This window comes from Mirounga leonina, unplaced genomic scaffold, assembly GCF_011800145.1.
Source record: "Mirounga leonina isolate KUSES-001 unplaced genomic scaffold, KU_Mleo_1.0 Mir_125, whole genome shotgun sequence".
NCBI classification, from domain to species: domain Eukaryota; kingdom Metazoa; phylum Chordata; class Mammalia; order Carnivora; family Phocidae; genus Mirounga; species Mirounga leonina.
In genome coordinates this window covers 31,352,550-31,366,228 of record NW_023270305.1, presented here as the reverse complement: position 1 = coordinate 31,366,228, position 13,679 = coordinate 31,352,550, and the positions used below count along the sequence as shown (strand labels likewise).

The 13,679-nt window shown below is 41.3% G+C and overlaps 1 protein-coding gene across 1 annotated transcript in view; it reads left to right on the top strand.

Moving 5' to 3' along the window:
* KDM3A (lysine demethylase 3A) overlaps window positions 1-13,679 on the top strand; it is a 54,689-nt gene that overhangs the window by 31,594 nt on the left and 9,416 nt on the right. Inside the window, exons 12-20 of the mRNA XM_035001116.1 lie at window positions 298-512; window positions 3,711-3,863; window positions 4,004-4,099; window positions 4,487-4,614; window positions 6,415-6,610; window positions 8,553-8,725; window positions 9,105-9,341; window positions 10,600-10,771; window positions 13,257-13,344. Coding sequence (XP_034857007.1) covers window positions 298-512; window positions 3,711-3,863; window positions 4,004-4,099; window positions 4,487-4,614; window positions 6,415-6,610; window positions 8,553-8,725; window positions 9,105-9,341; window positions 10,600-10,771; window positions 13,257-13,344 — 1,458 coding nt within the window. The remainder of the gene's footprint in view (window positions 1-297; window positions 513-3,710; window positions 3,864-4,003; window positions 4,100-4,486; window positions 4,615-6,414; window positions 6,611-8,552; window positions 8,726-9,104; window positions 9,342-10,599; window positions 10,772-13,256; window positions 13,345-13,679) is intronic.

Sequence of the window (13,679 nt, the reverse complement as noted above, 5' to 3'; positions counted from 1 at the left end):
AAGTCCCAAGTCTGGAAGGTTCAACAGCTGCCTCTGGAGGCAGTATGATTAGATCTTGGTTGAAGTGCAAAACACCTCTCCCCTGCCTCCCTCCCCATGTCCTCCGAGGGAAAACTTGGAAATTTTTAAATCTTTTAAATCTTTCCCCTGACATTGCCAAGTAACAATTGGCTATAATTAGCCATTGAGATTACAGAAAACTGGGAAGGAATTCGTTGATCTTAAATAGTAACTACAAGATGTAAATCCAATTTCGTGTGTGTGTGTAACACACTTTTTTTCCTCCACTTCCTCTAGGTTACAGTTCAACAAACATGGTGTATTGCGGGTAGAAGGCTTCTTAACACCAAACAAGTACGACAGTGAAGCAATTGGCTTATGGTTGCCTTTAACCAAAAACGTTGTGGGGACTGATTTGGACACTGCGAAGTATATCCTGGCCAACATTGGAGACCACTTCTGTCAAATGGTGATTTCTGAAAAGGAAGCTATGTCAACTATTGAGCCACACAGTAAGAGCATCTCTTAGGGGGTAGGATTTTTGAGTCCAACTTGATTTTGTTCCTAAATGACACCTAAGTTCTAATTGTATGAGTTTCATTTTCACCCAGAAGTTTGGATGACTTTGGTATAATGAAGTTGTATTTTCCCTTTTATAACTGCCTGTTGGTTTCATCAGAGTCAGTCACCTATCTCTGGGGTTTATTTTGGGGCAGGTATCAAAGGAGTGAAACTCCTTTTTTTAAAGAAAGGTGAAGGTGAGGTAATGGTAGAATTTGCACAGCCTTTATCAGCAATGTGGGCTCATCAAAAGGGGATGAGGCCTCAGGTTGGGTTATTTTTAAGACAAAGGTTCATAATCAGGAATGCATTTCAAAGAAAATAAGAACGGACAGGCTCTGTTCTGTACCTACTAAATCAGAATCTGGGGGGCTGGGTCCCAGGCATGAGAATGGGCATAAGCTCAGGTGAAAAGGATTCTGTTAGAGTCAAGGTTTTAACAGGATACTTGGAGGTTCCAGCTGGGTGAATGCCGATGTCTTCTCCTCTTTAAGAGCACTCTAACAGTGATCCACAGGGATCACTGTGAGTGACACATGAGAACCGTATGATAACCTGGGAGAACAGCACACCTCTGTTTTTTATGCCTCTAAAAGTGAGGTATCCAGCCAGAAGCACCCAGGAGCAGCTGTTTTTAAAGTCTCATGCTTCCTTCCATCATTTTATCTTTCCCAAATGATTGAAACTTAAAAGTGAAGCCTTTTCATTTCTTGTATATATCTTTTCAGACTTTGCATAACCAAATATGTTTCGATACAAGCATCCGCACATACCAGTCTTGAGAAATTTGGTTGTAGGTACCAGAAACTAATTGAAGCTAGCTTCGCAAAAATAATTTATTGGATAAGTACGGATATTGTTAAATTTCCAAGTCCATGGAATGGGAACTGAGGCATTCGGAGGAGCAGGAATTCAGAGCTAGAAAGAGAATGGGATCGTGAGCTCTGGGGTGCAGCCAAAGTCATGAGCCAGAGTACTCGGCCAAAGTAAATCACTGTAGAATCACTCCATTCTGTTGGAGTAGTAGAGACTCTTAAAAATCAAGAATCTTATTGAAGTTGTTTTTCTGTAATTTTCTATTTAGGATGAGTGGCACTGGTTTCTAATTTTAGTAGAGATAAAGAGTTTCCTAATTACATACATTTAAGTAAAAGTAGTGAGGTTAAAGAAAAATTCTTAAGTAACTGATCTAGAGGTTATTTAGGTAGGTATATAAATGACTGGAATGTAGAAACACTTCTTTGAAATATATTAGTAACTTCACTCCTGAATTAGCAGGACTTGTTAAAAGCAACTGATGTTTTTTTCTTTGCTCAAGAGAAGTCATCTGAATAATGGTACAGAAAAAGGTACAGATGGGGCGCCTGGGTGGCTCAGTTGGTTAAGCGACTGCCTTCGGCTCAGGTCATGATCCTGGAGTCCCTGGATCAAGTCCCGCATTGGGCTCCCTGCTCGGCAGGGAGTCTGCTTCTCCCTCTGATCCTCCCCCCTCTCATGTGCTTGCTCTCTCTCATTCTCTCTCTCTCAAATAAATAAATTAATTAATTAAAAAAAAAAAAGAAAAAGGTACAGATAGCTGTCATTTAAGAGTATAATTAAGAAACTCTGTCCTTGAGGGTTTAAATAGGATTAACTTTTCCTCCTTGCCTTTTTGATTATCCTGTTCCTCTCTTTCCTCTGTGACAAGCTGGTCAGTTGAAGAGAGGAACTCACTGTGAATGGTATTGACAAATGCACCATAAGATGTTCCTAGAGGGCTTACCCTCTGATCCTAATATTAGGAAGCAGGTGTCAACCTTTATACATTTGTCCTGTCTTTTCAATGACAAATAATCATTAAATGGGTGGCTAAGAGATCTAAATACTCTCTAATAAAATAGTCTAATCCAGGTGACCAAGGAAAAGTTCATAAAACCTCATTTATAAAATGCCTAAAGCTCTGTGTATTGTACGCTGAGCTATTACATTATAATGAAATGGCAGAAGTTCATTTAGCAGTTGGATTAATTTGGTAAAAACTGAAGTTGATCATTTCTGTTTTGATCAGTTGGAAGAAGGAATGAATAAACCACAAATTGGATTAGGAAAAAGGTATTTTCCATAAAACAAGAATGTGACAGTATTGATCCAGTCTTGTTCGAGAGAGAGGAAAAGAGCTTTCTGGTTAACAAACATTGGGCTTTTCTGTGACCCAGGAAAATGTCTTCACTTTGCACATACTCCTTGAAGCTTTCTGATACCTGATTTGGCATTCCTCCATACTGGGGGAAGGGGTATGATGTCTTACCCAGTCCTGGAAGGCCCCTCCGTCTAGTTATCAGGGCTTGGCCACTGCTACAGAAGATACCAGTTTGTAGAATCTTGAATTATGCCTCAACCTATTGGTTATTTGGTTAGTGTGAGTCAGTCCTGGATGCCTGCAGCATCACTATTGACACTAAAAAAAAGTCAAGTTTCTGACTCTGGTCCATGAAGAAACCAACTTTGTACTATTGTTAAGTTAATGTGCTGCTCCCTCCAGGTTCCTTAACCCCCTGGAGTTCTTCATAGGCTGTGTGTGAGTGGATTCAGGGCCTGTGTGAATAATCTGACAATCTATGTTGGCTTTGTGTATCTGAGTCATTTTTTTTCCTTTGGAGAAAGCATGGTCCGTGCTGTCTTCAGATTCTGAAAAGGGCTCATGATCTGAAAGGTGAAAGAACCACTGCTGTGTAATACCTGTGTCTGAACTGCAGCTTCTGTAATTACTGCTGCTTTTTTCATTGATTTATTCTGCAGTACTTAGTATGTACCATCACTGTGCAGAGTGGGTGGGGACTAGGCTCAGCCCTTCAAGCAGGGATTCTGCTTGTACAGAGCTTCGTTTCCTAGGGAGAGGTAAAACCACACCTGACTGCATACAGTGTGAAGAAGCCTGAGTCTGAAGTACAAATACAAGTTGATGAGAGTGCTGAAGGAATCCAGGAGAGCTTCATGGTGGAGGTGGAAAGGTTGGAAAGGGGGAGCATTTGAGATGGTCTTTGAAGGCTGAACAGAGTTGATGAGAACTCCAAGAAGAGGGAGGAATGACATCAGTTTCCCTCCCCTTTCATGTTTTATTTCAAAAACCCTCTCCTCCCCCAAGACTAAGTGATTTATTGATTTTTTAGGACAGGTTGCTTGGAAGCGAGCTGTCAAAGGTGTTCGGGAAATGTGTGATGTGTGTGACACCACCATCTTCAACCTGCACTGGGTGTGTCCTAGGTGTGGGTTTGGAGTGTGTGTGGATTGCTACCGGATGAAGAGGAAGAATTGCCAACAAGGTGAGAAATGACTTGATTCTCCTCCAAGCCCCTCTTACACTCTTAAATTAAGCTTTTTATTGATTTGTGGTAAATGGATTTCTGAAATATTTGGGGCCAGAGTCCATGAGGAGCAGTTACTATAAATCATTTATTTGCAGGTGCTTCCTACAAGACTTTCTCTTGGCTAAGATGTGTGAAGAGTCAGATACATGAACCAGAGAACCTAATGCCTACGCAAATCATTCCTGGGAAAGGTATTTCGTGTGGTGCATTGATTTTCTTTCCCCCTTCTTTTGGTTAGCTTATAGGGTCTGGTCGTTTGGTTTTATTTTATGTAGTATAATTACTTGATAACTTATTTTAGTATGTACCATAAATTGTTCAAAGGTATATTAAATCATGCCCCAAAAACTTTTTGATTAAGGTCTTGTGAATGGTTTTGTAGAAGGAAGGAAAATGATGCATTGCGGGGCAAGGCATACTTAGGAAGAAAAGGAGAGAATCTAAGCACCATGTTGCCTAAAAAAAAAAAAAAAAAAAGTAAAGTAATTCTGTTGGAAATACCAGTTTCTGCTTTGTAATGTTGAGGTTGAAAGTACCTAATACCCTTGTTGAGATGTTTGTCTCTGCCCTTTTTTTAGCCCTCTATGATGTTGGAGACATTGTTCATTCTGTGAGAGCAAAATGGGGAATAAAAGCAAATTGTCCCTGTTCAAACAGGCAATTCAAACTCTTTTCAAAGCCAGCCTCAAAGGAAGACATAAAACAGGTATACTATTTATGCTAGATTCACCATCCTTGAGATTGTTGTCTGTCTTTTCAAACAACCCAAGGATTTCTGTAGTATATTTGAAAGGAACATGGGGACAGTGTTCAGTGGAAATAGACAACTTCTACATTTTATGTGACACTTCATGGACCCATTCTCACTTTTCACATTTTTGTGGACCTCATCTGTAGCCTCTTTTAGTAGGTTTTAATTTTTGTTCCTTGAAAAAGCAAAAAGTCTTCTATTTTAGTTTACTTAATGAGTTGCTGTTGAATTTTATGTGGGTTTTTAAAAAACTTCTCATGTTTTACAGAGTTAAGATAATCTTTTAAAATTATTGAGTATATATTATCTATATAAGATATATATTTGGGGGCGCCTGGGTGGCTCAGTCATTAAGCGTCTGCCTTTGGCTCAGGTCATGATCCCGGGGTCCTGGGATCGAGCCCCGCATCGGGCTCCCTGCTCGGCAGGAATCCCACTTCTCCCTCTCCCACTCCCCTGCTTGTGTTCCTGCTCTCTCAGTCTCTCTGTCAAATAAATAAATAAATAAAATCTTTAAAAATATATTTATATTTGAAGGATTAAAGGAAATAATATTGAAATGAACTTTACCACTCGCTCACCATAAAAAATGTTCATTTCCATGGTGCTCATGTGCCTCTTCCTGGTAGCTTCCCTTCACCTCCACCATCACGTCTGCCCTGCTCTCTCTCCCTTCTTCCCCTTCACCCCACTGTCTTCTCCCATGTTGTATTTGATAGCAGAATTCCACATTTTCATAAAGCTGTGGTGTGAAAGGCAGTAGAGGTAGAAGAGCTGTGCTTTTTAGATTCAGAACTGAATTTGAATTCTTCTGCCATTTTCTAGTTGCATGACATCAGCTGATTTACATATGCTTCTGCGTCCTCATCAGTAACAGAGGAATTGGGGCACCTGGGTGGCTCAGTTGGTTAAGCGTCCGGCTCTTGATCTCAGCAGCTCAGGTCTTGATCTCAGGGTCATGGGTTCCAGCCCTACACTGGACTCTGTGCTAGGCATGGAGCCTCCTTTAAAAAAAAATAAGTAACAGAGGAATAATAAACAATACTGATAATTGAGTATCACAGAAATCCATCACACGTAAAAGAAAGGCTGGGACCACAGCAGAAATTTGACTGTTTTTCCTTCTTATGTTTGTATAAACTCATCAGCTAAGTCAAGGCAGTTAAGTAACACAAAAATAAGTGGGGTGCCCTGTCTAGTTTTTTAAATGTTTGAGTTCTTTTAAGAGCTGTTCATCTCATTTTTAAAGCCTACTATGCTATGCTAAAACAAAAGAACATTGTTTTTCTCTGCATCTCATTTCCTTCTGAAATCATAGCTGTACCTTTCCTACCCTGCCTCACTCACTCACTCACTCACTCATTCATTCAGCAACCATGTTGTGAGTGCTTATTCAGGATACTGTGAATTCACAGGGGAGATAGGCACAAACTGGTCCTTTTAAAGCAACATGATAGGTGGAGTGATAGAAATATGTATGAGCAGGAAATGGTTGATTAAGGGTTAGGGAGGGATATCTTGCTGTATTTTGTTTTCACCAGTAATACTTAAAAGCTGAAAAAAAATTAAAATCTCTTCTACTTTAATAGTTTTGCTCTATTAGTATAAGATTACTGCAATTGTGATGTCCAGGGCTGTTAGGTGGTTTTGTTCGGGATATTTCTCTCTTACTGGTGAGCTGTTAGGGGAGAAGATAAGGAAAAGGAAATGTAATGTTTCAGCTTGTGGAAAACTCTCTTTTTAAATTCAACACAGACTTCTTTCGCTGGGGAAAAACCTACTCTTGGTGCCGTGTTCCAGCAGAATCCCTTGGTGTTGGAGCCAGTGCCTGTGGCTGGGGAAGCCGCTTCCAAGCCAGCCAGTAGCATGAAGCCTGCTTGTCCAGCCAGCACCTCTCCCTTAAACTGGCTGGCGGACCTGACCAGTGGGAATGTCAACAAGGAAAACAAGGGTGAGGGTTTCCTGCTTTCCTGTGGGTTCCTGAGAACTTGAGTCCATTCTCGGAGGGGATTGGCGGCCTCAGTTGCTGTGAGGACAGTGTGATTAGAAGTGTGTGGAATGGAAAGGAGTGGTTGCCTGTAGTCACCAGGGAGACCTGACCGAAATTCAAGTATTTTTAAAATGCAGCCCCAAGGGGCACTTGGGTGGCTCTGTTGGTTAAGCATCCAACTCTTAACTTCAGCTCACTTCTTGATCTCAGGGTTGTGAGTTCAAGCCCCGTCTTGGACTCCACACTGAGTGTGGAGCCTACGTTAAAAAAAAAAAAAGAAAAGAAAAGAAAAATGCAGTCCCAAAAGGGAGAACTTCTGCTGACAGTAGGACTCTAGGCTGAGACTTGTTTGTTTTAATAAATGATTTCTACTTTTCTGTCCTTACCCTGTTGTTCCTGTTTTGTCTAATTGGAATGTTCTGGCTTCAGTTTTATTTTTCTCATTTGTGCTGTTGTCTTAGGATACTGATGACAGTATAAAGAATACAGGCTTTAGAGTCAGGTAGTTAAATTAGAATTTATGTGATTCTGCTTTTTTAGCTATGTTATAAGAAAGAAAAATTGGAGGTTAATTTCTTTCATGCAAAGATCCTAAACAAAGTTTCAGTACTCTAGATAAAGGAATTCTACAGTATGACCAAGCAGGGCTTCAGAAGAAAAGTCATGTGCCAAGACACAGAAAGTAGTAAAATTCAATACCTATTCACGATTTAAAAAAAAAAATAACTTTTAAATTAGGAACAAAAGGGAACATCCTCAGTCTAATGAGTTTCTACAATAAAACTGACAGCAAACATCATAATGATTTTTTTTTTTAATTGGTTGAGTATTTTTAACAGTGTGCCTCTATTCAGCAATAAGAGGATACCTGGCATCACTATTTTATTAAACATTGTACTGGAAGTCCTGGCTATTGCAGTAAGGCAAACAAAAAAAGATGTTAGGATTGGAAAGAAAGTGATAAAGCTGTTGATATTTTAGACAATCTGATTATACCTGTGAAAAATCTAAAATATCTGTATTTAATAAACACAGATCTATCAAGTTTGCTAGTTACAATGTTAATTTATAAAAATTTTATTTTATATACCAGGAGCAAACAAATAGAAAATGGAAGTTTAGGGGCGCCTGGGTGGCTCAGTCGTTAAGCGTCTGCCTTCAGCTCAGGTCATGGTCCCAGGGTCCTGAGATCGAGCCCCGCATCAGGCTCCCTGCTCGGCAGGGAGTCTGCTTCTCCCTCTCCCACTCCCCCTGCTTGTGTTCCCTCTCTCGCTGTGTCTCACTCTGTCAAATAAATAAATAAAATCTTTAAAAAAAAAAAAAAAGAAAAAGAAAATGGAAGTTTAAAAAATACCATTTGCACCATATGATTTCATGCATGTGGAATCTAAAAAAACAAATGAATAAAAAAATCAGACCTATGATTGCCAAAGGGGGGTGTAGGGTGGAGGGGTGGGTGAAGGGGAGTGGGAGACGCTTCCAGTTATGGAATGAAGGTGACATGGGAATAAAAGGCACAGCAATAGGGATTACAGTCCATGGTCTTGTAACAGTGTCCTATGGTGACAGATGGGAGCTACACTTGAGTGAGCACAGTATAACAGAGAAGTTGAATCACAATGTTGTACACCTGAAACTAAAGGAACATTGTCAGCTATACTGGGGGGAAAAAAATTAAAACAAAAAAACCAATATCACCTTGAATGTTGGGTACTTACTGTTTTAATACCAGTGGAAAATCCTTGTCTAAATCAGTGATTTCATTAGGATTTATCCTCTTAAGTTTTTTGGTTCTGAAGTAAATGAAAACCAAGTTCCAAAGTAATTCTACTAATAGAAGACAAGTAAGGGATTTGCCTTTCAGAATGCTTTTCCATCTGGATGTTTTTGGTTTTGTTTCTAGAAAAACAACCGACGATGCCAATTCTAAAGAATGAAATCAAATGCCTTCCACCCCTTCCCCCTTTGAGCAAATCCAGCACAGTCCTCCACACCTTTAACAGCACAATTTTAACACCTGTAAGCAACAACAATTCTGGTTTCCTCCGAAATCTCTTGAATTCCTCTACAGGAAAGGTATACATTTGCCTTATTGTTTGTATTCCGTCTTGTAAAAATGAATAGAGTCAGAACAGGAAGAGACTAGAGAAATTGAAACAGACAGTAGAAAGAAGATACGAATCTTAGGCTTTCCACCTAGGTGCAGAAGGTTTCATTGGCAGGTGGGCTTCACAGGGTTATAGTACCGAGCTGGGCCATTTTTTCATTAAACTTTTTCTGTACCTACTTCTATGAGTTGTAATGTCAAGTGGGGGAAGGGAATTTACCTATTTGTCTTAGGGCCCTGACTTGGACTCTTCTGGATATTTGATCTTTATCCTAGCATTATAGGAGTGGGTTTTTTTGATGGTAGGCAATGACCTATTTAAAGACTTGTGTTCTTTCTCAAATTCAGACAGAAAATGGACTGAAGAATACACCAAAAATCCTTGATGACATCTTTGCCTCTTTGGTGCAAAATAAAACTTCCTCTGATTTATCTAAGAGGCCTCAAGGACTGACTATTAAGCCCAGCATTCTGGGCTTTGACACTCCTCACTATTGGCTGTGTGATAATCGCTTGCTCTGCCTCCAGGATCCCAACAACAAGAGCAACTGGAATGTGTTTAGGGAGTGCTGGAAACAAGGGCAGGTAAGAGGGGCCTCTGCTCCCCCAACCCAGTTCAGAGCCCCTTTCTCAGTTCTTTTAGTAGGCTTCTGACAGTCCTGCCCCCCACCCCACCACCCTTCATTTGTAAGTGGTATATACCTTATTTGCTCTTTTTGTACTTTATTGTTTAGGGTGAATATAATTAAGGCACTGTAGCTCTGAGTTATTTTTTACAGCAGACATTCCTGAGCTCTCTTCCAGTGAGGTTTTGACTGCTTCTAAACCAGTCATCTTTGGGTTTTTGATGAATGCTTTCTGGGCTATGTGATTCTTGGGTGATAAACCTCAACAGGAGGAGTGCGAGCAAGACTAACAGGCTGATGGGGCTTGGGGGATTAGACAGAATACAATCAAAATCACGTGTCCCTCTTCCCTGAATTAAAACGCTTATGCTGAAGGCAATTTTAGGTGTGCCAGAGCCATGTGGTGTCCTCTTGGAGCTGGTGTGTGGTCTCCAAGGGGCCTGCATTGTTCCAGCTTACATTTTGGTTGATGGTTTGGGAGATGCATGGCTTTGTGGACTTGCTCCTTTGCTTTCTTGTTTTGGTTTTTGTATTCTGGATCTTTGGCTTCTCTTTGGAGCCAAATGGAGTCCTCACTAAAGGGACACTATGTTCTTGGACAAGGCCAGGACTTGGGGAATTGCCAAATAGAGAAATGTATGTATTTAACCAAAAAAAAGTTCCTGCCTTTTTTTTCAGCCCTGTATAACTAACTAATAAGATTTGCTCATGATGACAACGACAGGCTGAGTATTATCCACCAGCCAAGTTTTGTTTGGATTCCATAATGTTTAAAAAAATTGAACTTCTCAATATTTTAGTTAGGCTGTTGCACATAAAGATTGGGATGGCAACCGCAGGTCCATGTTCCTGCCTGGCAGCAACAGGCTGGAGACCAATGGCAGCACCCCTTTTGGACAGGACACTCCTACCACCTTTGTCTCTCCTTTACATTCCCTGCCTGGTCCTGAGACTTGCTGTTGGTATTCTGTGAGTAATGGCCTCTGAGTCATAAGATGGGATCCTTGCTTCTGGAAGCTTACTAATGTAGTTTGAGAGCAAGGAGCACATGAAAACAAGAAGTGGTATGGCAGCTCAGAGCACTAAGCTGTCACCTCGGGATCTGCCACTGAGGACCAGCCACAGAGAAACAAACAAGCAGCAGTTTGAAAAGGGGCTGCCACTGGTTTGGGGACAGACCTAGAGGAGTTCAAACTAAAGTCTTCATTCTCTTTTAGCCAGTGATGGTGTCAGGAGTGCATCATAAATTGAACACTGACCTTTGGAAACCTGAATCCTTCAGGAAAGAGTTTGGAAATCAGGAAGTCGACCTAGTTAACTGTAGGACCAATGAAATCATCACAGGAGCCACAGTAGGAGACTTCTGGGATGGATTTGAAGATGTTCCAAGTATGTATTAAAGCCCTTTTAAGGGAGTTAGAATGTGGAAGGAGGGCTCAGGAGTAGCAGGAGTCTGAAGCCCCTCAGTGGCAACAACAGCATTGTCCGTGATCTTGGAGTTTAAAATTCGTGTCTTATCTCTTCTTCCCCTTTCTTTTTAAAAGTTATGCTTTCAAACCAAGGCAACATTCACTTTGTAGTTCCTTAGAGAGGTGAGGTTTTGGTCATCTGTACTCCAGGTGGCTCCACGTCTATCCCATGACAGAAATTCTGTGCTTTCACTTGTGCCCAGGGGGAGGGGAGCACAAAGCCGGGGCCTGTGACTCAAGGCTGGTGGTTTTATGTGTGTCTCACCCTCATACATCCTTTTTGCTTTTAAAAATTTTAACTACTGTTTAACAAGATAAGTAGACCTGAAGATGCCAGGGAATGTGAATGCATTTAACACGGGGTATCCTGGTCACTGCCTACTGCATCTGGGCTAGGGGCCGTTGAGGCAGTAAGGTTTGTGTGTCTAGTGCTGAGGCTTGGCCCTTTCTGTGTATTGGCCAGTCAATAAATTGTTTCCAGGAACATCGAGTTCATGATAGGCCCTAGGGATTCACATCAGCACAGGCCCCCATCCCCACTGGAGGGTTTGGCCAGTTCATTCATCAGACTTTCCGTAATTCAGATTCACTCATTCATCACTCTCATTTTTTTAGACACACACCTTTTAATCTATTGCTTTCTTATTCCATTTTACCCACATTTATAGATTATAGCTCATACTTTCAACAAACTTTATAACAAAGTTGTAGCTGACTTTTTTTTTTTTTTTTTGACAGAGAGAGAGACAGCTAGAGAGGGAACACAAGCAGGGGGAGTGGGAGAGGGAGAAGCAGGCTTCCCGCCGAGCAGGGAGCCCGATGCAGGGCTTGATCCCAGGACCCTGGAATCATGACCCGAGCCGAAGGCAGGTGCCTAACGACTGAGCCACCCAGGCGCCCCGTAGCTAACTTTTTAATACAAGGCATGATGGGGTTTTCCACAAGTAGATGCTAAGAATGGAGTTTCAGACAGAAGATGGTTACTTAGGGATCAGCATCTGTGAAACAGAGGAGAGAGCAGGAAAAGGAGTCAGCCACAGTGCAGACTCAACAAAGCCTCGGCCAGTCTTGCAGGGAGTTCTGAAACACATACTGCCCTTTGTTGTCTCAGGTTGGGCTAAAGTTAGAAATGTCAGGGCCTTTGTCCCCCTGCCTCCCTCAGTCCCTAGATACTGGTGCCCCGGGAAGGGACCTGACCTGGCAAGGCAGTGCTGTGCAGCTGACCCTAAACTCTGTGTCTGGGCAATAAGTCTTTTGAAGCTTTCCAGTGAGGCCTGAGTTCAAATCCTGTCTCTTGATATGTCCTTGTTGTGTATAGGAGCTTGGTAACTTAATTTTCCTGGGACTCAAACTTCCTCATGCTGGCAGATGGTGAAAACAGCTCCAAGTCAACTATAGCTTGCCCGTTCTATACTGATGATTCTGTTGCACACACCCCCAACACACCACCCACACTAACATACTGCTGGTATTCTGAACATACCCTGTTACCCTGTATTTTTCTGTTTCCTCCTGGAGTGTGCACTTATTTAAACTAGGTTATGGGACAGTACTTGGTTGACTACAAAACATTATACAGATGTTAGTCCTCAAGAGTACCGGGTCTGAAGTCAAACCTGGGTTCCAGTCCCAATTCTGCCACTTAGTAGCTGGATGACCTTGGGTGTGTCTGTCAGTTTCCTCGTCCCCAAATGGGAATATTAAATGGTGTCTAATCTCATTGAGATACTGGGTTTAGTTGTAAGGATTAAATGGTTAAGGCACTTGGCAGAGACTGGAGCACAGCAAGAAATGAAATAATAGTTGTCATTGCTGTTGATCATAATTACCAACATCTTTTTCGATTAGAGTTCCTTGGTTCTTGATTCCTTGCCATTACCTGCAACGGGTAACAGTTCTGACTGAACTACATGGTGCTATTGGCCCTACTTGTCCCTGGACAGAACGTCAGGTGGTTTCAGTCTCTTTGAACAAAACAAGTCATTTTTATTTCATGGTAGCCTTAGAAAACCTGGGCTACTAAACATCTGTGACCTCTTACTGTTAAAGTTCATTGCTGTTTATTAGTTAAGGAGCTGCTCACTTCTTCCAGAACACTGTATAGAAGGAAGATACTGGATCTGAGACAGACAACTGTCAAAACACCACAACTATGTATAATGGGCAAAGGGGGTGGCTGAAATCTCAAAGAATGAACTGCAATTTTAAGAAGCATCTAGAAAAGATTAGTTGGTAATTTTTATTTTGCTACCCCCGCTGCCTCCTGGGTACGAATGGATTTCTTGGCAATGTAAAAATAAAACAGTTGGCAGGAGGGGAATATTAAAGAAAATAATATTTGTGTACTAGGTGGTCTGTTTCTGAGTTATGAATAGTAAAATTCAGTAATTCTGGTTACCTTTCAGACCGCTTGAAAAATGAAAAAGAACCAATGGTGTTGAAACTTAAGGACTGGCCACCAGGAGAGGATTTTAGAGATATGATGCCTTCTAGGTATGATTATTGGCAGGGGGGAGGGATGATTCTGTCCTTGACTTGGTAGGATAAATTCTTCTTGAGGTGGTGAGAAAAGTTTTCAAAAGGGAAAGATGAAATATGGAATAGTTTTACTGGTGCTGATATTTTATTTTTAGACTACAGTCTTTGGATATGTGTGTTTTAAATGAGATAAAGAGGTTACTGACTTTGAGATTTGGCTGACTGATGGAATCTTCACACATTTCCACTGTAGTACGTGGCCAGAGAGAGGCCACATGAGCTGTGCGGCCTCTGACTTGGAGGCAGTATTGGGATTGGACCTCTCAGGGTTCAGTGTAACGATATTGCAT